General features: G+C 42.8%; 1 protein-coding gene across 1 annotated transcript in view; it reads left to right on the plus strand.

Annotated features, from left to right (window-relative positions):
- Positions 1 to 23,736, plus strand: part of LOC115650021 (protein AHNAK2-like) — a 74,248-nt gene extending 50,512 nt beyond the window's left edge. Inside the window, exon 7 of the mRNA XM_030559352.1 lies at positions 1,410 to 23,736. Coding sequence (XP_030415212.1) covers positions 1,410 to 22,682 — 21,273 coding nt within the window. The 3' untranslated portion in view covers positions 22,683 to 23,736. The remainder of the gene's footprint in view (positions 1 to 1,409) is intronic.
- The last annotated feature ends 379 nt before the right edge of the window (positions 23,737 to 24,115 follow it).

The raw sequence follows: 24,115 nt of genomic DNA on the forward strand, positions 1-24,115 counted from the left end.
TTCTCCCTGCTTGTTTGCCATGCTTCTTGCATTTGTGTATAGGCACTTAAGATAACTCGCTGATTGTCCCACTTTCTCGGTCTAAGACAGGAGTCCTCCCCTCTTGCACTCTCCTGCTCGTGTTTCCTCCCGGTATCCCATTTCCCCACTTACCTCAGGGCTTTGGTCCCCTTCCCCTGGTGAACCTAGTTTAAAGTCCTCCTCACTAGGTTAACCAGCCTGCTTGCAAAGATGTTCTTCCCTGTCTTCGTTAGGTGGAGCCTGTTTCTGCCTAGCACTCCTCCTTCTTGGAACAACATCCCATGGTCGAAGAATCCAAAGCCTTCTCTCCAACACCACATTCGTTCACTTCCACAATTCGACGGTCTCTACCCAGACCTTTTCCCTGCACAGGGAGGATGGACGAGAACACCACTTGTGCCTCAAACTCCTTTATCCTTCTTCCCAGAGCCACGTAGTCTGCAGTGATCTGCTCAAGGTCATTCTTGGCAGTATCATTGATGCCCACGTGAAGAAGCAGGAAGGGGTAGTGATCTGAGGGCTTGATGAGTCCACGTGCTTCACTTTACTACCTTTATGATACTTTTGGACAAAACCTGCAGTTCTCACTCAGGGTGAAATCCTCTCCTATGCAGAAAGCCAGCACAAAAACTGTGCACCTCTTTAGTCCAAATTAAGCCCTGTGTACAAGGGAGTATTTCACGTAAGTCCTTAATCAAGCTAAACTTGCATTGAATATGTTAGTAGTTTAGTTTTCTTGAAGGGAGGACTCAGAGCCTGACCCAGCTTCCATTACATTGAATGGAAACAGGAGCAGGTCCAGAGTGAAAAAGGGATATGGTTCTTCGACTATAAACTAGTGATAGAGAAAATATAAAATCATCAAACAACAAGGACAAATTTTTAATACATACTTTTAGTCACAATGTTTTAGAGTTCAATTAGGTATCCTAGGGATCTGAGCCTGCTCCAAATGAAGTCAGTATTAGCCATGGTTAGAATTTTTCAACATACAAAATGTCAATGAAAAATGGCTGTTCTTTTGAGCACCTCTAGTCAATATTGGTTTAGCCACTGACATCTGTCGCAACAGAATCTAATCATGGGTCTCCATCTGATTAAAATGCATCTTATTTCTCACACTGCAAATTGAATAATCTCTGAATAAAATATATTGAGGAGTTGCTGTTGACTACAAGCCAGCATGTTTTATATACAATCTAGACATCGGTAGCTATATACATCTATGAACTTAGTACAATAAGTTCATTTCATGTAACTTTCGATTGTATTGCACCTTCAATTTTTAGTGTGTTTATATGTCCAAAAAGTAGTTCATTTTAAACAAAACAAGATGAACATTATACACATTTTATATTAATATTTACAAAAAACAAACTCTTCTTCAGGAAAAAGAGCTTAATGAAAAAATTCCTGGAACAACACTGGAAATTTCAGAAAAGATTATTTCAGAAGAAGACAAGGAAAAGAGAATTGTAAAACAAAGGGTGGGAAGAACAAAACGACCCAGAAAAGAGAGATTGTCCTGGCCCAAATTCCAGTCAATGAAAAATAAAAAGATTTCGGGGCACAGAAGATCTCATAGTACATCAGATGCACATGAGCATGCTACACAAGCTATTTCCCCAACAAGCGCTGACACTGAGTCACAATTACAACAAGAAGAATTCTGTTCTAAAGAGAAAAAAGGAAGCCAAAAGAAACTGAAGTTCCCTAATATTGGGTTCAAAATGCATAGAACAAAAGCAGAAACAGAAGAGAAGCAGAGCTTAGAAATAAAAACCATGACACCAACAAAAAAGGATAAAATACGAAAAGAAGATGTCAGCATGGAAACTCCAGAAATACTAACTGTACAATATAGCGCATCTTCCGCATATGAAACAAAAGCAAGTGAAATACAAGACCATGTCCAAAAAGACTTAAAAGACATAGAAAATGGCTTACCAATTTATACAGAGAAGTACTCTGAAGTTGAAATTAACATTACAAAACAAAAAGACCAGATAGCAACATCTAAACCTACTACTGCAACATCACAAATACCACCAATAACAACAGAAATTTCTAAACCTACATCAGAAATACAAACACCTGGTCTCAAAGACATACAAAGCAAACAAATACCACAAGCTTTACCAAGGACAAGAAAAAAGAAACAAAAAGATTCATCAGAAAAAAAATCCATCAACATTTCTCTGCAACCTCCTGAAGAAGGGATAACAAATAAAGAAATGAGGGATCACCTAGAACACACTTCTGTTCAAATAAAGGGCCTAGAAATAAAAACAACAAAAAAAGAAACTGGAAAAACAAAACAAGAAAACGAGATGAATGAAGAATGTGAGCACGATCAGATGCAAATATCAGATATAAAAAAAGAAAACTTTGGAATTTACACCAATAAGGGAAAGAAGTCAGAAAGTGAAATCACATTACACAAACTGGAAACTGACATATACAAGAAAACAGTAAAAATAGAAGCAACTGAAATTGATATGAACGTCCCAAAAGCACCAGTGCAAATCGATCCTGTGACAGAAGGCTCAGGCTGGAAAATGCAACTGCTATCACTCAAAATACCAAAAGTGCTGAAACCAGACATTCAAGCACCAAAGGTGGACATCACCCTCCCATCAGAAGATGTTTCTCCTCCAATAGCGGAGGTGGAGATTCAGGGCCCAGAAGCAACAGCTAAAGCGGTGCAGATAGAAGGTGAAATAAAAGCCACAGATAAAGATGCCAAAGGAAAAGAAAGTAAGTTCAAAATGCCAAAATTCAGTATGCCTTCATTTGGCTGGTCCACCACAAAAGAGACTGGTGGTGGAGTAGCAGATGTTGAAGCAAGCCTGAAAGAGCCCCAAGTGACAATGCCATCAGCCAGGGAAGAAGGAGAAATAACAGTGTCAGGACCTGCAATTCAGGCTCCAAGTGTTGAACTGGATATCGGGACATCTGCAGGAAAAGATGGTGAGAAGGGGAAAATTAAAATGCCTGATGTTAAGCTGCCGACTGTGAAGCTTCCCAAAGTCAAGGCTCCCCAGGTTCAGGTCAGTCTGCCAAAGGTGGAGACAGATATTTCTCTTCCCAAATCACAATCTGAAATTAAAGAAGTGGGATTTGAAGTGAAAGTTCCTGACATGGAAAGCTGTATTGAAGTTGAGACAGGGAAAGCTGAGGCAACAGGGATGAAAATACACATGCCAAAAGTCAAGATGCCTTCTATAGGATTTTCTAAACCAGAAATCAAAGCTCCCAAAGGAGACATGGATGTTACTTTACACAAAGTCGATGTCACACTTCCAACGTCTGATGTCAGTCTTCAAGAAGCTGACCTGAAAGCAGCCTCTGTTCCCGCAGATGTCAAAATCTCAGCACCTGGAGTCAAGATACCCAAAATAGAAGGTTCCATTCAGCTGAAGAGTCCAGGGATTGAAGTGAAACAGCCATCACCTGAAATTGCAGTGGAGGAACCGGAGGGGAAAGCTGCCAGTTTGGAAGGGAAAATTCAAATGCCTAAATTTGAAAAGCCAAAGTTTGAAGTTTCACTTCCAAAAGGCAATGTGCTAGAAGGTGAGATCAGCTTACCCAAAATGGAAGCTGACATTCCCAAGCCAAAAGTCAAAGGCCAAGTGGGTACAAATGGCGTGGAAACCCCGACGCTAGCAGTGGAAGCTGATGTTCCGGACGTAGAGACTGAGGTTTCTGGCTGGAAAATACAAATGCCATCACTCCAAATGCCGAAAGCAGAAATTGAAGCACCAAAGATGCACATCACCCTCCCATCAGTAGATGTTTCTCTTCCAAAGGCCGAGGTGAACATTCAAGGCCCAGAAGCAACAGCTAAAGTGGTGCAGATAGAAGGTGAAATAAAAGTCACTGATAAAGATGCCAAAGGAAAAGAAAGTAAGTTCAAAATGCCAAAATTCAGTATGCCTTCATTTGGCTGGTCCACCACAAAAGAGACCAGTGGTAGAGTAGCAGATGTTGAAGCAAGCCTCAAAGAGCCCCAGGTGACAATGCCATCAGCCAGGGCAGAAGGAGAGATAACAGTGTCAGGACCTGCAATCCAGGCTCCAAGTGTTGAACTGGAAATCGGGACTTCTGCAGGAACAGATGATGAGAGGGGAAAAATTAAAATGCCTGATCTTAAGCTGCCGTGTGTGAAGCTTCCCGAGGTCAAGGCTCCCCAGGTACAGGTCAGTCTGCGAAAGGCGGAGGCAGATATTTCCCTTCCCAAATCACAAGCCGAAATTAAAGACGGGAGATTTGAAGTGAAAGTTCCCGACATGGAAAGCCGTATTGAAGTTGAAACAAGGAAAACTGAGGCAGCAGGGATAAAAATACACATGCCAAAAGTCAAGATGCCTTCTTTGGGATTTTCTAAACCAGAGATCAAAGCTCCCAAAGGAGATGTGGATGTTACTATATCCAAAGTCGATGTCACACTTCCAACGTCTGATGTCAGTCTTCAAGAAGCTGACCTGAAAGCAGCCTCTGTTCCCACAGATGTCAAAATCTCAGCACCTGGAGTCAAGATGCCCAAAATAGAAGGTTCCATTCAGTTGACGGGTCCTGGGATGGAAGCGAAAGAGAAATTGGCTGAATTTGCGGTGGAGAGAACAGCCGAGAAAGCTGCCAGTTTGGAACGGCAAATTCAGATGCCTACATTTGAAAAGCCCACGTATGGAGTTTCACTTCCAAAAGGCAAAGGGCCAGAAGGCGAGATTAGCTTACCCAAAATGGAAGCTGACATTCCAAAGCCAAAAGTCAAAGGCCAAGTGGGTGCAATCGGCGTGGAAACCCCGACACTAGCAGTGGAAGCTGATGTTCCACATGTAGACACTGAAGTTTCTGGCTGGAAAATACAAATGCCATCACTCAAAATGCCCAAAATGCCGAAAGCAGACATTCAAGCACCAAAGGTGGACATCACCCTCCCATCAGTAGATGTTTCTCTTCCAAAGGCCGAGGTGGACATTCAAGGCCCAGAAGCAACAGCTAAAGTGGTGCAGATAGAAGGTGAAATAAAAGTCACTGATAAAGATGCCAAAGGAAAAGAAAGTAAGTTCAAAATGCCAAAATTCAGTATGCCTTCATTTGGCTGGTCCACCACAAAAGAGACCAGTGGTAGAGTAGCAGATGTTGAAGCAAGCCTCAAAGAGCCCCAGGTGACAATGCCATCAGCCAGGGCAGAAGGAGAGATAACAGTGTCAGGACCTGCAATCCAGGCTCCAAGTGTTGAACTGGAAATCGGGACTTCTGCAGGAACAGATGATGAGAGGGGAAAAATTAAAATGCCTGATCTTAAGCTGCCGTGTGTGAAGCTTCCCGAGGTCAAGGCTCCCCAGGTACAGGTCAGTCTGCGAAAGGCGGAGGCAGATATTTCCCTTCCCAAATCACAAGCCGAAATTAAAGACGGGAGATTTGAAGTGAAAGTTCCCGACATGGAAAGCCGTATTGAAGTTGAAACAGGGAAAACTGAGGCAGCAGGGATAAAAATACACATGCCAAAAGTCAAGATGCCTTCTTTGGGATTTTCTAAACCAGAGATCAAAGCTCCCAAAGGAGATGTGGATGTTACTATATCCAAAGTCGATGTCACACTTCCAACGTCTGATGTCAGTCTTCAAGAAGCTGACCTGAAAGCAGCCTCTGTTCCCACAGATGTCAAAATCTCAGCACCTGGAGTCAAGATGCCCAAAATAGAAGGTTCCATTCAGTTGACGGGTCCTGGGATGGAAGCGAAAGAGCCATTGGCTGAATTTGCGGTGGAGAGAACAGCCGAGAAAGCTGCCAGTTTGGAACGGCAAATTCAGATGCCTACATTTGAAAAGCCCACGTATGGAGTTTCACTTCCAAAAGGCAAAGGGCCAGAAGGCGAGATTAGCTTACCCAAAATGGAAGCTGACATTCCAAAGCCAAAAGTCAAAGGCCAAGTGGGTGCAATCGGCGTGGAAACCCCGACACTAGCAGTGGAAGCTGATGTTCCACATGTAGACACTGAAGTTTCTGGCTGGAAAATACAAATGCCATCACTCAAAATGCCCAAAATGCCGAAAGCAGACATTCAAGCACCAAAGGTGGACATCACCCTCCCATCAGTAGATGTTTCTCTTCCAAAGGCCAAGGTGGACATTAAGGGCCCAGAAACAACAGCTAAAGCGGTGGAGATAGAAGGTGAAATAAAAGTCACTGATAAAGATGCTAAAGGAAAAGAAAGAAAATTCAAAATGCCAACATTTGGCATGCCTTCATTTGGCTGGTCCACCTCAAAAGAGACCAGTGGGGGAGTAGCAGATGTTGAAGCAAGCCTCAAAGAGCCCCAGGTGAAAATGCCATCAGCCAGGGCAGAAGGAGAGATAACAGTGTCAGGACCTGCAATCCAGGCTCCAAGTGTTGAACTGGAAATCGGGACTTCTGCAGGAAAAGATGGTGAGAAGGGAAAAATTAAAATGCCTGATGTTAAGCTGCCGAGTGCGAAGCTTCCCGAGGTCAAGGCTCCCCAGGTACAGGTCAGTCTGCCAAAGGTGGAGGCAGATATTTCCCTTCCCAAATCACAAGCTGAAATTAAAGAGGCGGGATTTGAAGTGAAAGTTCCCGACACGGAAAGCCGTATTGAAGTTGAGACAGGGAAAACTGAGGCAGCAGGGATGAAAATACACTTGCCAAAAGTCAAGATGCCTTCTATAGGATTTTCTAAACCAGAAATCAAAGCTCCCAAAATAGACATGGATGTTACTTTACCCAAAGTCGATGTCACACTTCCAACGTGTGATGTCAGTCTTCAAGAAGCTGACCTGAAAGCAGCCTCTGTTCCCGCAGATGTCAAAATCTCAGCACCTGGAGTCAAGATGCCCAAAATAGAAGGTTCCGTTCAACTGAAGGGTCCAGGGATTGAAGTGAAACAGCCATCAGCTGAAATTACAGTGGAGGGACCAGAGTGGAAAGCTGCCATTTTGGAAGGGAAAATTCAAATGCCTAAATTTGAAAAGCCAAAGTTTGGAGTTTCACATCCAAAAGGCAAAGTGCCAGAAGGCGAGATCAGCTTACCCAAAATGGAAGTTGACATTTCCAAGCCAAAAGTCAAAGGCCAACTGGGTGCAATTGGCATGGAAAGCCCGACGCTAACAGTGGAAGCTGATGTTCCCGACGTAGAGACTGAAGCTTCCGGCTGGAAAATGCAAATGCCATCACTCAAAATGACCAAAATGCCTAAAGCAGACATTGAAGAACCAAAGGTAGACATCACCCTTCCATCAGTAGATGTTTCTTTTCCCAAGGCCAAGGTGGACATTAAGGGCCCAGAAACAACAGCTAAAGCGGTGGAGATAGAAGGTGACATAAAAGCCACTGATAAAGATGCTAAAGGAAAAGAAAGAAAATTCAAAATGCCAACATTTGGCATGCCTTCATTTGGCTGGTCCACTTCAAAAGAGACCAGTGGGGGAGTAGCAGATGTTGAAGCAAGCCTCAAAGAGCCCCAAGTGACATTGCCATCAGCCAGGGAAGAAGGAGAGATAACAGTGTCAGGACCTGCAATTCGGGCTCCAAGTGTTGAACTGGAAATCGGGACTTCTGCAGGAACAGATGGTGAGAAGGGAAAAATTAAAATGCCTGATGTTAAGCTGCCGAGTGTGAAGCTTCCCGAAGTCAAGGCTCCCCAGTTACAGGTCAGTCTGCCAAAGGTGGAGGTAGATATTTCCCTTCCCAAATCACAAGCTGAAATTAAAGAGGCGGGACTTGAAGTGAAAGTTCCCGACATGGAAAGCCATATTGAAGTTGAGACAGGGAAAGCTGAGGCAACAGGGATGAAAATACATTTGCCAAAAGTCAAGATGCCTTCTATAGGATTTTCTAAACCAGAAATCAAAGCTCCCAAAGGAGACGTGGATATTTCTTTACCCAAAGCCGATGTCACACTTCCAATGTGTGATGTCAGTCTTCAAGAAGCTGACCTGAAAGCAGCCTCTGTTCCCGCAGATGTCAAAATCTCAGCACCTGGAGTCAAGATGCCCATAATAGAAGGTTCCGTTCAGCTGAAGGGTCCAGGGATTGAAGTTAAACAGCCATCAGCTGAAATTGCGGTGGAGGGAGCAGAGATAAAAGCTGCCAGTTTGGAAGGGAAAATTCAAATGCCTAAATTTGAAAAGCCAAAGTTTGGAGTTTCACATCCAAAAGGCAAAGTGCCAGAAGGCAAGATCAGCTTACCCAAAAAGGAAGCTGATATTCCCAAGCCAAAAGTCAAAGGCCAAGTGGGTGCAATTGGCGTGAAAACCCCGACACTAGCAGTGGAAGCTGATGTTCCCGACGTAGAGACTGAAGCTTCCGGCTGGAAAATGCAAATGCCATCACTCAAAATGCCCAAAATGCCGAAAGCAGACACTGAAGCACCAAAGGTAGACATCACCCTCCCATCAGTAGATGTTTCTCTTCCAAAGGCCAAGGTGGACATTAAGGGCGCAGAAGCAACAACTAAAGCGGTGGAGATAGAAAGTGAAATAAAAGCCACTGATAAAGATGCTAAAGGAAAAGAAAGTAAATTCAAAATGCCAAAATTCAGTATGCCTTCATTTGGCTGGTCCAACACAAAAGAGACCAGTGGTGGAGTAGCAGATATTGAAGCAAGCCTAAAAGAGCCCCAGGTGACAATGCCATCAGCCAGGGCAGAAGGAGAGATAACAGTGTCAGAACCTGCAGACCAGGCTCCAAGTGTTGAACGGGAAATGGGGATTTCTGCAGGAACAGATGGTGAGAAGGGGAAAATTAAAATGCCTGATGTTAAGCTTCCGAGTGTGAAGCTTCCCAAAGTTAAGGCTCCTCAGGTACAGGTCAGTCTACCTAAGATGGAGGCAGATATTTCTCTTCCCAAATCACAAGCTGAAATTAAAGAGGGGGGATTTGAATTGAAAGCTCCCGACATGGAAAGTCGTATTGCAGTTGAGACAGGGAAAACTGAGGCAGCAGGGATGAAAACACACATGCCAAAAGTCAAGACGCCTTCCATGGGATTTTCTAAACCAAAAACTAAAGCTCCCAAAATAGACATGGATGTTACTTTACCCAAAGTCGATGTCACACTTCCAACGTGTGATGTCAGTCTTCAAGAAGCTGACCTGAAAGCAGCCTCTGTTCCCGCAGATGTCAAAATCTCAGCACCTGGAGTCAAGATGCCCAAAATAGAAGGTTCCGTTCAACTGAAGGGTCCAGGGATTGAAGTGAAACAGCCATCAGCTGAAATTACAGTGGAGGGACCAGAGTGGAAAGCTGCCATTTTGGAAGGGAAAATTCAAATGCCTAAATTTGAAAAGCCAAAGTTTGGAGTTTCACATCCAAAAGGCAAAGTGCCAGAAGGCGAGATCAGCTTACCCAAAATGGAAGTTGACATTTCCAAGCCAAAAGTCAAAGGCCAACTGGGTGCAATTGGCATGGAAAGCCCGACGCTAACAGTGGAAGCTGATGTTCCCGACGTAGAGAGTGAAGCTTCCGGCTGGAAAATGCAAATGCCATCACTCAAAATGCCCAGAATGCCTAAAGCAGACATTGAAGCACCAAAGGTAGACATCACCCTTCCATCAGTAGATGTTTCTCTTCCAAAGGCCAAGGTGGACATTAAAGGCCCAGAAACAACAGCTAAAGCGGTGGAGATAGAAGGTGAAATAAAAGCCACTGTTAAAGATACTAAAGGAAAAGAAAGAAAATTCAAAATGCCAACATTTGGCATGCCTTCATTTGGCTGGTCCACCTCAAAAGAGACCAGTGGGGGAGTAGCAGATGTTGAAGCAAGCCTCAAAGAGCCCCAAGTGACATTGCCATCAGCCAGGGAAGAAGGAGAGATAACAGTGTCAGGACCTGCAATCCAGGCTCCAAGTGTTGAACTGGAAATCGGGACTTCTGCAGGAACAGATGGTGAGAAGGGAAAAATTAAAATGACTGATGTTAAGCTGCCGAGTGTGAAGCTTCCCGAGGTCAAGGCTCCCCAGTTACAGGTCAGTCTGCCAAAGGTGGAGGCAGATATTTCCCTTCCCAAATCACAAGCTGAAATTAAAGAGGCGGGACTTGAAGTGAAAGTTCCCGACATGGAAAGCCGTATTGAAGTTGAGACAGGGAAAGCTGAGGCAACAGGGATGAAAATACACTTGCCAAAAGTCAAGATGCCTTCTATAGGATTTTCTAAAGCGGAAACTAAAGCTCCTAAAGGAGACGTGGATATTTCTTTACCCAAAGCCGATGTCACACTTCCAACGTGTGATGTCAGTCTTCAAGAAGCTGACCTGAAAGCAGCCTCTGTTTCCTCAGATGTCAAAATCTCAGCACCTGGAGTCAAGATGCCCAAAATAGAAGGTTCCATTCAGCTGAAGGGTCCAGGGATTGAAGTGAAACAGCCATCAGCTGAAATTACAGTGGGGGGACCAGAGGGGAAAGCTGCCATTTTGGAAGGGAAAATTCAAATGCCTAAATTTGAAAAGCCAAAGTTTGGAGTTTCACATCCAAAAGACAAAGTGCCAGAAGGAAAGATCAGCTTACCCAAAAAGGAAGCTGACATTCCCAAGCCAAAAGTCAAAGGCCAAGTGGGTGCAATTGGCATGGAAACCCCGACACTAGCAGTGGAAGATGATGTTCCCGACGTAGAGACTGAAGCTTCCGGCTGGAAAATGCAAATGCCATCACTCAAAATGCCCAAAATGCCGAGAGCAGACACTGAAGCACCAAAGGTAGACATCACCCTCCCATCAGTAGATGTTTCTATTCCAAAGGCAGAAGTGGAGATTAAGGGCCCAGAAGCAACAGCTAAAGAGGTGGAGATAGAAGGTGAAATAAAAGCCACTGATAAAGATGCTAAAGGAAAAGAAAGTAAATTCAAAATGCCAAAATTCAGTATGCCTTCATTTGGCTGGTCCAACACAAAAGAGACCAGTGGTGGAGTAGCAGATATTGAAGCAAGCCTAAAAGAGCCCCAGGTGACAATGCCATCAGCCAGGGCAGAAGGAGAGATAACAGTGTCAGGACCTGCAATCCAGGCTCCAAGTGTTGAACGGGAAATGGGGATTTCTGCAGGAACAGATGGTGAGAAGGGGAAAATTAAAATGCCTGATGTTAAGCTTCCGAGTGTGAAGCTTCCCAAAGTTAAGGATCCTCAGGTACAGGTCAGTCTACCTAAGATGGAGGCAGATATTTCTCTTCCCAAATCACAAGCTGAAATTAAAGAGGGGGGATTTCAAGTGAAAGCTGCCGACATGGAAAGTCGTATTGAAGTTGAGACAGGGAAAACTGAGGCAGCAGGGATGAAAATACACATGCCAAAAGTCAAGATGCCTTCCATGGGATTTTCTAAACCAAAAACTAAAGCTCCCAAAATAGACATGGATGTTACTTTACCCAAAGTCGATGTCACACTTCCAACATGTGATGTCAGTCTTCAAGAAGCTGACCTGAAAGCAGCCTCTGTTTCCTCAGATGTCAAAATCTCAGCACCTGGAGTCAAGATGCCCAAAATAGAAGGTTCCATTCAGCTGAAGGGTCCAGGGATTGAAGTGAAACAGCCATCAGCTGAAATTACAGTGGGGGGACCAGAGGGGAAAGCTGCCATTTTGGAAGGGAAAATTCAAATGCCTAAATTTGAAAAGCCAAAGTTTGGAGTTTCACATCCAAAAGACAAAGTGCCAGAAGGAAAGATCAGCTTACCCAAAAAGGAAGCTGACATTCCCAAGCCAAAAGTCAAAGGCCAAGTGGGTGCAATTGGCATGGAAACCCCGACACTAGCAGTGGAAGCTGATGTTCCCGACGTAGAGACTGAAGCTTCCGGCTGGAAAATGCAAATGCCATCACTCAAAATGCCCAAAATGCCGAGAGCAGACATTGAAGCACCAAAGGTAGACATCACCCTCCCATCAGTAGATGTTTCTATTCCAAAGGCAGAAGTGGAGATTAAGGGCCCAGAAGCAACAGCTAAAGAGGTGGAGATAGAAGGTGAAATAAAAGCCACTGATAAAGATGCTAAAGGAAAAGAAAGTAAATTCAAAATGCCAAAATTCAGTATGCCTTCATTTGGCTGGTCCAACACAAAAGAGACCAGTGGTGGAGTAGCAGATATTGAAGCAAGCCTAAAAGAGCCCCAGGTGACAATGCCATCAGCCAGGGCAGAAGGAGAGATAACAGTGTCAGGACCTGCAATCCAGGCTCCAAGTGTTGAACGGGAAATGGGGATTTCTGCAGGAACAGATGGTGAGAAGGGGAAAATTAAAATGCCTGATGTTAAGCTTCCGAGTGTGAAGCTTCCCAAAGTTAAGGATCCTCAGGTACAGGTCAGTCTACCTAAGATGGAGGCAGATATTTCTCTTCCCAAATCACAAGCTGAAATTAAAGAGGGGGGATTTCAAGTGAAAGCTGCCGACATGGAAAGTCGTATTGAAGTTGAGACAGGGAAAACTGAGGCAGCAGGGATGAAAATACACATGCCAAAAGTCAAGATGCCTTCCATGGGATTTTCTAAACCAAAAACTAAAGCTCCCAAAATAGACATGGATGTTACTTTACCCAAAGTCGATGTCACACTTCCAACATGTGATGTCAGTCTTCAAGAAGCTGACCTGAAAGCAGCCTCTGTTCCCACAGATGTCAAAATCTCAGCACCTGGAGTCAAGATGCCCAAAATAGAAGGTTCCGTTCAACTGAAGGGTCCAGGGATTGAAGTGAAACAGCCATCAGCTGAAATTACAGAGGAGGGACCAGAGGGGAAAGCTGCCATTTTGGAAGGGAAAATTCAAATGCCTAAATTTGAAAAGCCAAAGTTTGGAGTTTCACGACCAAAAGGCAAAGTGCCAGAAGGCGAGATAAGCTTACCCAAAAAGGAAGTTGACGTTCCCAAGCCAAAAGTCAAAGGCCAAGTGGGTGCAATTGGCATGGAAAGCCCGACGCTAACAGCGGAAGCTGATGTTCCCGACGTAGAAACTGAAGCTTCCAGCTGGAAAATGCAAATGCCATCACTCAAAATGCCCAAAATGCCGAAAGCAGATATTGAAGTACCAAAGGTAGACATCACCCTCCCATCAGTAGATGTTCCTCTTCCAACAGCCAAGGTGGATATTAAGGGCCCAGAAGCAACAGCTAAAGCAGTGGAAATAGAAGGAGAAATAAAAGCCACTGATAAAGATGCTAAAGGAAAAGGAAGTATATTGAAAATGCCAACATTTGGCATGCCTTCATTTGGCTGGTCCACCTCAAAAGAGACCAGTGGGGGAGTAGCAGATGTTGAAGCAAGCCTCAAAGAGCCCCAAGTGACATTGCCATCAGCCAGGGAAGAAGGAGAGATAACAGTGTCAGGACTGGCAATCCAGGCTCCAAGTGTTGAACTGGAAATCGGGACTTCTGCAGGAACAGATGGTGAGAAGGGAAAAATTAAAATGCCTGATGTTAAGCTGCCGAGTGTGAAGTTTCCCGAGGTCAAGGCTACCCAGGTACAGATCAGTCTGCCAAAGGTGGAGGCAGATATTTCCCTTCCCAAATCACAAGCTGAAATTAAAGAGGCGGGACTTGAAGTGAAAGTTCCCGACATGGAAAGCCATATTGAAGTTGAGACAGGGAAAACTGAGGCAACAGGGATGAAAATACACATGCCAAAAATCAAGATGCCTTCTTTGGGATTTTCTAAATCAGAAATCAGAGCTCCCAAAGGAGATGTGGATATTACTATATCCAAAGTCGATGTCACACTTCCAACGTGTGATGTCAGTCTTCAAGAAGCTGACCTGAAAGCAGCCTCTGTTCCCGCAGATGTCAAAATCTCAACACCTGGAGTCAAGATGCCCAAAATAGAAGGTTCCATTCAGCTGAAGGGTCCAGGGATTGAAGTTAAACAGCCATCAGCTGAAATTGCGGTGGAGGGAGCAGAGATAAAAGCTGCCAGTTTGGAAGGGAAAATTCAAATGCCTAAATTTGAAAAGCCAAAGTTTGGCATTTCACGTCCAGAAGACAAAGTGCCAGAAGGCGAGATAAGCTTATCCAAAAAGGAAGCTGACATTCCCAAGCCAAAAGTCAAAGGCCAAGTGGGTGCAATTGGCATGGAAAGCCCGACGCTAACAGTGGAAGCTGATGTTCCCGACGTAGAAACTGAAGCTTCCAGCTGGAATATGCAAATGCAATCACTCAAAATGCCCAAAATGCCAAAAGCAGATATTGAAGTACCAAAGGTAGACATCACCCTCCCATCAGTAGATGTTCCTCTTCCAACAGCCAAGGTGGACATTAAGGGCCCAGAAGCAACAGCTAAAGCAGTGGAAATAGAAGGGGAAATAAAAGCCACTGAGAAAGGTGCTAAAGGAAAAGAAAGTATATTGAAAATGCCAACATTTGGCATGCCTTCATTTGGCTGGTCCACCTCAAAAGAGACCAGTGGTCGAGTAGCAGATGTTGAAGCAAGCCTCAAAGAGTTCCAGGTGACATTGCCATCAGCCAGGGAAGAAGGAGAGATAAAAGTTTCAGGACCGGCAATCCAGGCTCCAAGTGTTGAACTGGAAATCGGGACTTCTGCAGGAAAAGATGGTGAGAAGGGTAAAATTAAAATGCCTGATGTTAAGCTGCCGAGTGTGAAGCTTCCCGAGGTCAAGGCTCCCCAGGTACAGGTCAGTCTGCCAAAGGTGGAGGCAGATATTTCCCTTCCCAAATCACAAGCCAAAATTAAAGAGGGGGGATTTGAAGTGAAAGTTCCCGACATTGAAAGCCGTATTGAAGTTGAGACAGGGAAAACTGAGGCAACAGGGATGAAAATACACATGCCAAAAGTCAAGATGCCTTCTTTGGGATTTTCTAAACCAGAGATCAAAGCTCCCAAAGGAGATGTGGATGTTACTATATCCAAAGTCGATGTCACACTTCCAACGTGTGATGTCAGTCTTCAAGAAGCTGGCCTGAAAGCAGCCTCTGTTCCCACAGATGTCAAAATCTCAACACCTGGAGTCAAGATGCCCAAAATAGAAGGTTCCGTTCATCTGAAGGGTCCAGGGATTGAAGTTAAACAGCCATCAGCTGAAATTGCGGTGGAGGGAGCAGAGATAAAAGCTGCCAGTTTGGAAGGGAAAATTCAAATGCCTAAATTTGAAAAGCCAAAGTTTGGCGTTTCACGTCCAGAATGCAAAGTGCCAGAAGGCGAGATCAGCTTACCCAAAATGGAAGCTGACATTCCCAAGCCAAAAGTCAAAGGCCAAGTGGGTGCAATCAGCGTGGAAACCCCAACACTAACAGTGTACGCTGATGTTCCCGACGTAGAAACTGAAGCTTCCGGCTGGAAAATGCAAATGCCATCACTCAAAATGCCCAAAATGCCGAAAGCAGACATTGAAGTACCAAAGGTGGACATCACCCTCCCATCAGTAGATGTTCCTCTTCCAACAGCCAAGGCGGACATTAAGGGCCCAGAAACAACATCTAAGGCGGTGGAGATAGAAGGTGAAATAAAAGCCACTGATAAAGATGCCAAAGGAAAAGAAAGTAAATTCAAATTGCCAACATTTGGCATGCCTTCATTAGGCTGGTCCACCTCAAAAGAGACCAGTGGGGGAGTAGCAGATGTTGAAGCAAGCCTCAAAGAGCCCCTGGTGACAATGCCATCAACCAGGGCAGAAGGAGAGATAAGTGTGTCAGGACCTACAATGCAGCCTCCAAGTTTTGAACTGGAAATCGAGACTTCTGCAGGAAAAGATGATGAGAAAGGAAAAATTAAAATGCCTGATGTTAAGCTGCCGAGTGTGAAGTTTCCCGAGGTCAAGGCTCCCCAGGTACAGGTCAGTCTGCCAAAGGTGGAGGCAGATATTTCCCTTCCCAAATCGCAAGCCAAAATTAAAGAGGGGGGATTTGAAGTGAAAGTTCCCGACATCGAAAGCCGTATTGAAGTTGAGACAGGGAAAACTGAGGCAACAGGGATGAAAATACACATGCCAAAAGTCAAGATGCCTTCTTTGGGATTTTCTAAACCAGAGATCAAAGCTCCCAAAGGAGACGTGGATGTTACTATATCCAAAGTCGATGTCACACTTCCAACGTGTGATGTCAGTCTTCAGGAAGCTGACTTGAAAGCAGCCTCTGTTCCCGCAGATGTCAAAATCTCAGCACCTAGAGTCAAGATGCCCAAAATAGAAGGTTCTGTTCATCTGAAGGGTCCAGGGATTGAAGTTAAACAGCCATCAGCTGAAATTACAATAGAGAGACCGGAGGGGAAAGCTTCTGGTTTGGAAGGGAAAATTCATATGCTTAAATTTGAAAAGCCAAAGTTTGCAGTTTCACGTCCAAAAGGCAAAGTGCTGGAAAGTGAGATCAGCTTACCCAAAAAGGAAGCTGACATTCCCAAGCCAAAAGTCAAAGGCCAAGTGGGTGCAATTGGCGTGGAAACCCCGACACTAGCAGTGGAAGCTAGTGTTCCCGACGTAGAGACTGACACTCCCGGCTGGAAAATGCAAATGCCATCACTCAAAATGCCCAAAATGCCGAAAGCAGACATTCAAGCACCAAAGGTGGACATCACCCTCCCATCAGTAGATGTTTCTCTTCCAAAGGCCGAGGTGGAAATTAAGGGCCCAGAAACAACAGCTAAAGCGGTGGAGATAGAAGGTGAAATAAAAGCCACAGATAAAGATGCCAAAGGAAAAGAAAGTAAATTCAAAATGCCAAAATTCAGTATGCCTTCATTTGGCTGGTCCACCTCAAAAGAGACCAGTGGTGGAGTAGCAGATGTTGAAGCAAGCCTCAAAGAGCCCCAGGTGACAATGCCATCAGCCAGGGCAGAAGGAGAGATAATAGTGTCAGGACCTGCAATCCAGGCTCCAAGTATTGAACTGGAAATCGGGACTTCTGCAGGAAAAGATGGTGAGAAGGGAAAAATTAAAATGCCTGATGTTAAGCTGCCGAGTGTGAAGCTTCCCGAGGTCAAGGCTCCCCAGTTACAGGTCAGTCTGCCAAAGGTGGAGGCAGATATTTCCCTTCCCAAATCACAAGCCGAAATTAAAGAGGGGAGATTTGAAGTGAAAGTTCCTGACATGGAAAGCCATATTGAAGTTGAGACAGGGAAAGCTGAGGCAACAGGGATAAAAATACACATGCCAAAAGTCAGGATGCCTTCTATAGGATTTTCTAAACCAGGAGTCAAAGCTCCCAAAGGAGACATGGATGTTACTTTACCCAAAGTCGATGTCACACTTCCAACGTGTGATGTCAGTCTTCAAGAAGCTGACCTGAAAGCAGCCTCTGTTCCCGCAGATGTCAAAATCTCAGCACCTAGAGTCAAGATGCCCAAAATAGAAGGTTCCGTTCAGCTGAAGGGTCCAGGGACTGAAGGGAAACAGCCATCAGCTGAAATTACAGTGGAGGGACCAGAGGGGAAAGCTGCCAGTTTGGAAGGGAAAATTCAAATGCCTAAATTTGAAAAGCCAAAGTTTGAAGTTTCTCTTCCAAAAGGCAAAGTGCTAGAAGAGGAGATCAGCTTACCCAAAAAGGAAGCTGACATTCCCAAGTCAGAGGTCAGAGACCAAGTGGGTGCAATCAGCGTGGAAACCCCGACGCTAGCAGTGGAAGCCGATGTTCCCAACATAGAGAGTGAAGTTTCCGGCTGGAAAATACAAATGCCATCACTCAAAATGCCAAAAGCAGACACTGAAGCACCAAAGGTGGACATCAGCCTCCCATCAGTAGATGTTTCTTTTCCAAAGGCCGAGGTGGAGATTAAGGGCCCAGAAGCAACAGCTAAAGCGGTGGAGATAGAAGGTGAAATAAAAGTCACAGATAGAGATGCTGAAGGAAAACATAGCAAATTCAAAATGCCAAAATTCAAAGTCCCATCCTTTAGCTGGTCACCAAAGATAGAAGCAGTTGTTATATGTGATACTGAAACAACCCTTGAGGAGCCTACTTTGGCCTCTTCATTAGAAGAAACAGAAGCTGAACTAACATTAACTGTAGCTGAGGTTCAGTGCCCAAGTGTGGATCTCGAAAGTGATATGCCTATAGGAAAAGATGGTGAGAAGGGCAATATTAAAAAGCCTCAGTTCAGCATGCCAAAGATATCACTTCCTAAAATGAAGGGTCACAAAGGACAGGTCTCTCTGCCAAAATTGGAAAGTGATGTTAGTGGTCCTAAGCCAGAAAATGAAGGAGATGTTTCAGTGCAGATATCAGAGAAAGGAAGCAGTGGAGATAGAGAAGGAATAACCATAAAAATGCCAAAGGTTAAGATATCTACTTCAGAATTTTCAAAATTTGAAACCAAAGCTCCAAAAATGGCTATGGATGTTAGCTTACCTACGGTTGATCTCACGCTTCCTACATATGATGCGACTATTCAACAAGCTGACTTGAAATTGAGGTCTGCTGGTGCTGATGTCGGCCTGTCATCCCCAGATATTAAGATTCCAACATCAGAAGGATCCACAGAGTTGCAAAGTCCAGAAATAGGAGTTGAAGGAATATCAGCTGGAATTGCTGTGGATGGAGCAGAGATGAAAGTTGAAGGTCTTGAAGGGAAGATTAAAATGCCCAAAGTCCAAAATCCAAAGTTTGCAATTTCACATCCTAAAGGGAAAGTGCCAGAGAGTGAGATCAACTTATCCAAAATGGAAGCTGATGTTCCCCAGCTAAAAGCAATGACAGATATTGTTGACATTGCTGTGGAAGCACCAACAATAGAAGTTGAATCTGCCATCCCTAATGCAGAAACAGAATCTTCAGGCTGGAAAACCGAAATGCCGAAAATATCTGAAGCTGATATTAAGACACCCAAAGTTGACATTAACCTCCAATCCAACATTTCTGTTCCAATGACAGAGATTAGCATTCAAGATTCAAATATGGCATCTAAAGCAACAATGGTTGAGGAAGAAATAAAACCTGGAGATACAGATATGGAAGGGAAAGAAGGACATTTCAAGTTGCCAAAATTCAAATTGCCATCATTTAGTTGGTCACCAAAAAAAGAAGCAAGCATTAAAGCTGATTCTGAAGCACTTCTGGAAGAGCCTAGAATTACTGTATCATCAGGCAAAACAGACACAAAACTAGCAGAAATTGTAACTAAGGATCAGGGTCCAAGCATGGATCTTGATATTGAAATATCTACAGGAAAAGAAGAACAAAAAAGCCAAATTAAAAAGCCTCAATTTATCATGCCTAAAATTTCATTCTCCAAAATTAAGGCTCCTAAATCTCAGGTGAATCTGCCAAAAGTGGAAGGTGATGTTACTGTTCCTAAACCAGAAAGAGATGGAGAAGACTTAGTGCAGATACCTGATATAGAAAGCAGTCATACCAAAAGCACAGAAGAGGGAGCACAAATAAATATAAAAATGCCAAAAGTTCAGATTCATACTCTGGATTTTTCCAAACCAGAAGTCAAAGTTCCCAAATCAGACATGGACATTAGCCTACCTAAGGCTGATGCCACCTTTCCTACATATGATGTGAGTCTTCAACAGGCTGATCTCAAATTAAGGTCTGCTGGTGATGATGTCAGCTTATCCCCAGGTATTAAATTTCCCACAGCAGAAGCTTCCATTGAGCTGAAAAGTCCAGAAACAGGAATTGAAGGACCATTGGCAGTGGATGGAGCAGAAGTGAAAGCTGAAAGTCTTGAAGGGAAGATGAAAATGCCTAAATTCCAAAAGCCAAAGTTTGGAATTTCACTTCCAAAAGGCAAAAGACCAGAAAGTGAGATCAGCTTACCCAAAATGGAATCCGGAGTTCCCCAGCTTACAATGACAACAGATATTGCTGACATTGCTGTGGAAGCTCCAATACTAGAAATTAAATCTGATGTCTCTCATGCAGAAATAGAGGTTTCAGCTGGGAAAATGAAAATGCCTCAAGTTTCTATCACTGACAGTAAAGCTCCAAAGATGGATGTTAGTCTCCCATCAGTTTCTGTTTCAACCACAGAGGTGGCCATTCAAAGCCCTAAGATGGAGGATATGAAAGTGCAAATCGAACATGAAATGAAGTCTGGAGAAATTCAGACTGAAGAACATCAGGGCTGGTTTAAAATGCCAAAATTCAGAATGCTATCATTTGGTCGGTCATCTTCTAAGGAAAAAAGAGGTGACATTGATAGTGAAGGGAGCCTGGAAAAGCCTCAAGTAAGTGTTCCTTCTGCTGAAATGCAAACTGAAATAGAAGCTCCTAAATATGCAACATCATTGCCATATGTGGACACTGAATCTGCTGCTGGAAAGGATGTTTTGGAAGGTAAAATCAAATCTGCTAAAGCAGAGATTCCAAAAGTGGGATTTTCTCTCCACAAAGGTAAAAGTTATGATGTTACCTCATCAAAGTTTGAAGCAGAAGTTTCACTACCTCCAGAAAAAGTAGTTATTAAAGTGAGCATTCCTGAAACAGAAACTTATGCTGATGTAGTTAAACGTGGTACTGAAGGACAACAATTGAAAACATATACTCCAAAAGTCATGAAACCTAAGGTAGAACTCTCTACATCAGAAATTAGTGCTTCAAAAACTAGGGTGGACATCAGCTTACCAAAAGCTGACATTACACTCCCTAAATGTGATCTGACCCTTCAAGAACAAAAAGCCAAATCAGAGCGTGCAGGGGTTCCAGCAGCAGAACATTCCATTGAACTGAAGAGTCCAGAAATAGGAGCCAAAGCACCATCTGTTGAAATTGCTTTGGATGGAACCCAGAAGAAATTAGATGTCCTCCCAAAAGTAGAGCTGGATATTCTACATGCAGGTGCAGGAATTAAAACTGAAAAGCTAGAGGGTGTGATAAAATCTACAGAAAAGGATGTTCAAGGAAGAGAAAGTAAATCAAAAATGCCAAAATTCAGTGTACCCTCATTTGGATGGCCTGCCACAAAGGGAACAGGAGATGTTGCTGATGTTAAAACGAACCTTGAAGAGACCAAGATTGGTGCTCCAGGAATTAAAATGGATACTGAAATAAGTGTTGTAGACCATGAAATACAGTTTCCAGCTGAAAGTGTTGAAAAAGATATATCTGCAGGAGTCAGGGTGAAAGTGGAAGGTGGAGATGAAGCAAGCAAAATGAAAACATCTAAATTTAAGATGCCAAAGTTTGGAGCGTTACATTCAAAAGCAAAGGGTTCTGAAGTTGATGTCTTTCTCCCAAAGTTAGAGGCTGAAGTTTCACTGCCTAAAACTGAACTAGGCATAGTAGACTTCCAGTTTAAAAAAGCAGATGGCTCCATTGACCTGCAAAGTCCAAGTTCAGACCTTATGGAACCATCAACTGGGATTTCAAAGGACAAGCCAGACAAGCAAAGTGAAAGTGTAGAGATAAATATTAAAATTCCCAAGTTAAAAATACCAGCGTTCACTTACAATGCACCCACAGCTGAAACTGACATTTCAACATCAAAAGTGGCAACAGACTTGAAAGGTGCTGGTACTGACAATGAAACACCAAAACTGGAAGTAAGCACTAGGATCCCTAAAGAAAGACCAGAGTTTGCGGGTGGTAATATCCAAACGCCATCAGTCAAAATTCCAACATTGGCTGAATGTGACATTAAAACCTCACAGGTATACGTTAAACTCCCATCCACAGACTTTTCGGTTTCAAAAGCAGCACTACAGATTCAGGGACCACTTGCAGAGGGTAAAGATATAAAGATACAAAGTGAAGTTGAATCTGGACATGGTGATATCGAAACGCGTGAGACTTACACCTCTCAGATAGTGAAAGAATCTGAGATTCCTTCATCAGAAATAAAAACTGCTAGTTTTGGATTTTCACTTCTCAAAGTGAAGATACCTGAGTCACACGTTAAACTAGACATGCCAGTCAAACCGCAGTCTTATACAGAATATAAACATGAGGTGTCCAAGAGTGAAGTTCACCAACCTAAACTTTCTGATGCAACTTTAGGGGTAGCAATACAGAAGACTGACTCTGCTGAGTCTAAATTATCTGGCAAACAACAAAATGAAACTGATGAATCTAATGATGTCATTTCTTCCAGTGTTAGTTTGCCACAATTGAAAACATTTACAGTTGAAGTACAGCCTTCCAGTAAACTTGGAGACACTCAATCTGATAAGCAACCAGAAGAAATAGCTGTATCTCCTCTCTCTAAAGATGATAAAATAGCTAAAATACCAGAAGATGAGGAAAAAGATATGAAGGATGAAAAAGAAAAAACTGACAGTAAAAGATCTTCTGGCAGATTCAAATTTTGGCTTCCAAGTATTGGATTTTCTTCCTCTGTTGATGACACAGGCTCAGATTCCAAACCTGAAGTCCAAAAATCAATTCCAGAAGAAATCCAACCTGTTGATTCTTCTGCATCAGATACTGACTCTTCTAAACAAACTGAAAAAACTGGATGGTTTAGATTTCCCAAATTAGGCTTCTCATCCCCATCAAAAAAGGCTAAGAACATTGACAAAGAAGAAGAGACAAATCTAAAAGAAATGAAAACTTCAGATGATGAAAGTCCATCAGAGAAACCTGAAACATTTTTTGATGCAGAAGAAAGCTTATCGCCTAAAGAAGAAACAATTAAGGGTGAAGAAAATGAAACTACAGGGACCTCATCTAATGTCCAAGTTTCTGGTGCTATAGTTACATCATCAGCAAGAACTGAATTAATCTTGTTGGAGAGGGAAAAAGCTAGTCAGCAAAGTATTCTTGAAAAGACCACCAAATGAGTATTTTTTTTCTGATCTAAATGTGTATGGAAAATCTGAATGTAGAACAAACTAAGAGAAAAACACATGCAGAAAAATGCTGTCTTCCCAAAGAGTTTTCCAGAAGAAATGAAAGTGGAACAGAACTTAAAACTGACATTTATGAAAACAGTCTATGGATCATTCTTCACTACACTGGCATTTGCAAGCACATGAACATACTGTAGGTCCTAATGTAACTTTTGTTTCCATGAGATGTACCCACGAAGAAACACACAACTGCTGATGAAAAGGATGCATTCATACTTTTAACAAAGTCTGATAAAATTCTCCTAACCATGCAAAATAAAGTGTTGAATGGAGCAAAGATAGTGAAAAGATTTTATTAAATATAATTCTCTAAAACATGCCAATTGTGTTTAGATTATAGATTATTTGCAGAAAGGAGTATAAAGCTAGTGCTATGAGGACTAGAAATATACATAACTGTTTAGATTTTATTTTATTAAATATATGTCTGTCTTGATGTTGCTTTCTTATGAAAAATATATTTTCTTTATCTTAGATAGAGCAATATTTGTATTCCATGATCATTTTAAAATGTCAAACAAGTAGAAATAATACTGTTGATATGACACTCCTTCCCCCCACACCCCAATTAGTAGGGTGGATAATATTTAGCCTTAAAAAAAAATAAAAACTTCAGGAAATGCTCCAGATTCCTGAAAAATATATACTGCTGACTCACATATTCAAAATACAAAAATAAAATATGGCAACTGAGAAGAAGAATAAAAAAAATTGGGGTAAGAAAGATCATTATGTATATACTTATCAGAATAGTTAATGCATAGAATGGGGCATATGTGAGTGGAATCACTGGAAAGGTTTTTCCAGAGAAATAAGATGTAAATAGTTATTTACCTTTTGTTTATATCAATGCTTCTCTTAAGTACACGACCAAAAAGGTAGTACCATATATGTTAGCCATCACTGTACATGTATTACTAGAATGTTGAATGTATTCTCAATTCACAGTACAGTCACTGTATTGATAATAAATGCAGTAACATTACTATTGTGATAATTTTTTTATTATGAAAACTTCAATATAAAGTAGCATGAACATTGCTTGAAAGGTTGATGTAGCTGCAACTTCGATGAGAGGGGGGAGAACTTTTTTTCAAGAGACATGGTTCTGGCCAATGACTAATCATCATTGTAATTCTGCATATTGCATTTTCACATATTCACTCACACTTCTTTATCCCAGTTTCTTTTATATTATATTTTTGTTCCCGCCTATTCAATTTAGTTGGGGCTAAGCAAATGCAGCAGAAGAAAAAACTGGAATGTACTAGAGTATGTTTCATGAGTCCCAAATCATATCTTGCTAAATTAACATTTTCAAGCTCTTAACTGTCCCAAAGGAGAATTCCACGTAAACTGCAGTC

This window comes from Gopherus evgoodei, chromosome 4 (assembly GCF_007399415.2).
Source record: "Gopherus evgoodei ecotype Sinaloan lineage chromosome 4, rGopEvg1_v1.p, whole genome shotgun sequence".
Classification (NCBI taxonomy): Eukaryota; Metazoa; Chordata; order Testudines; family Testudinidae; genus Gopherus; species Gopherus evgoodei.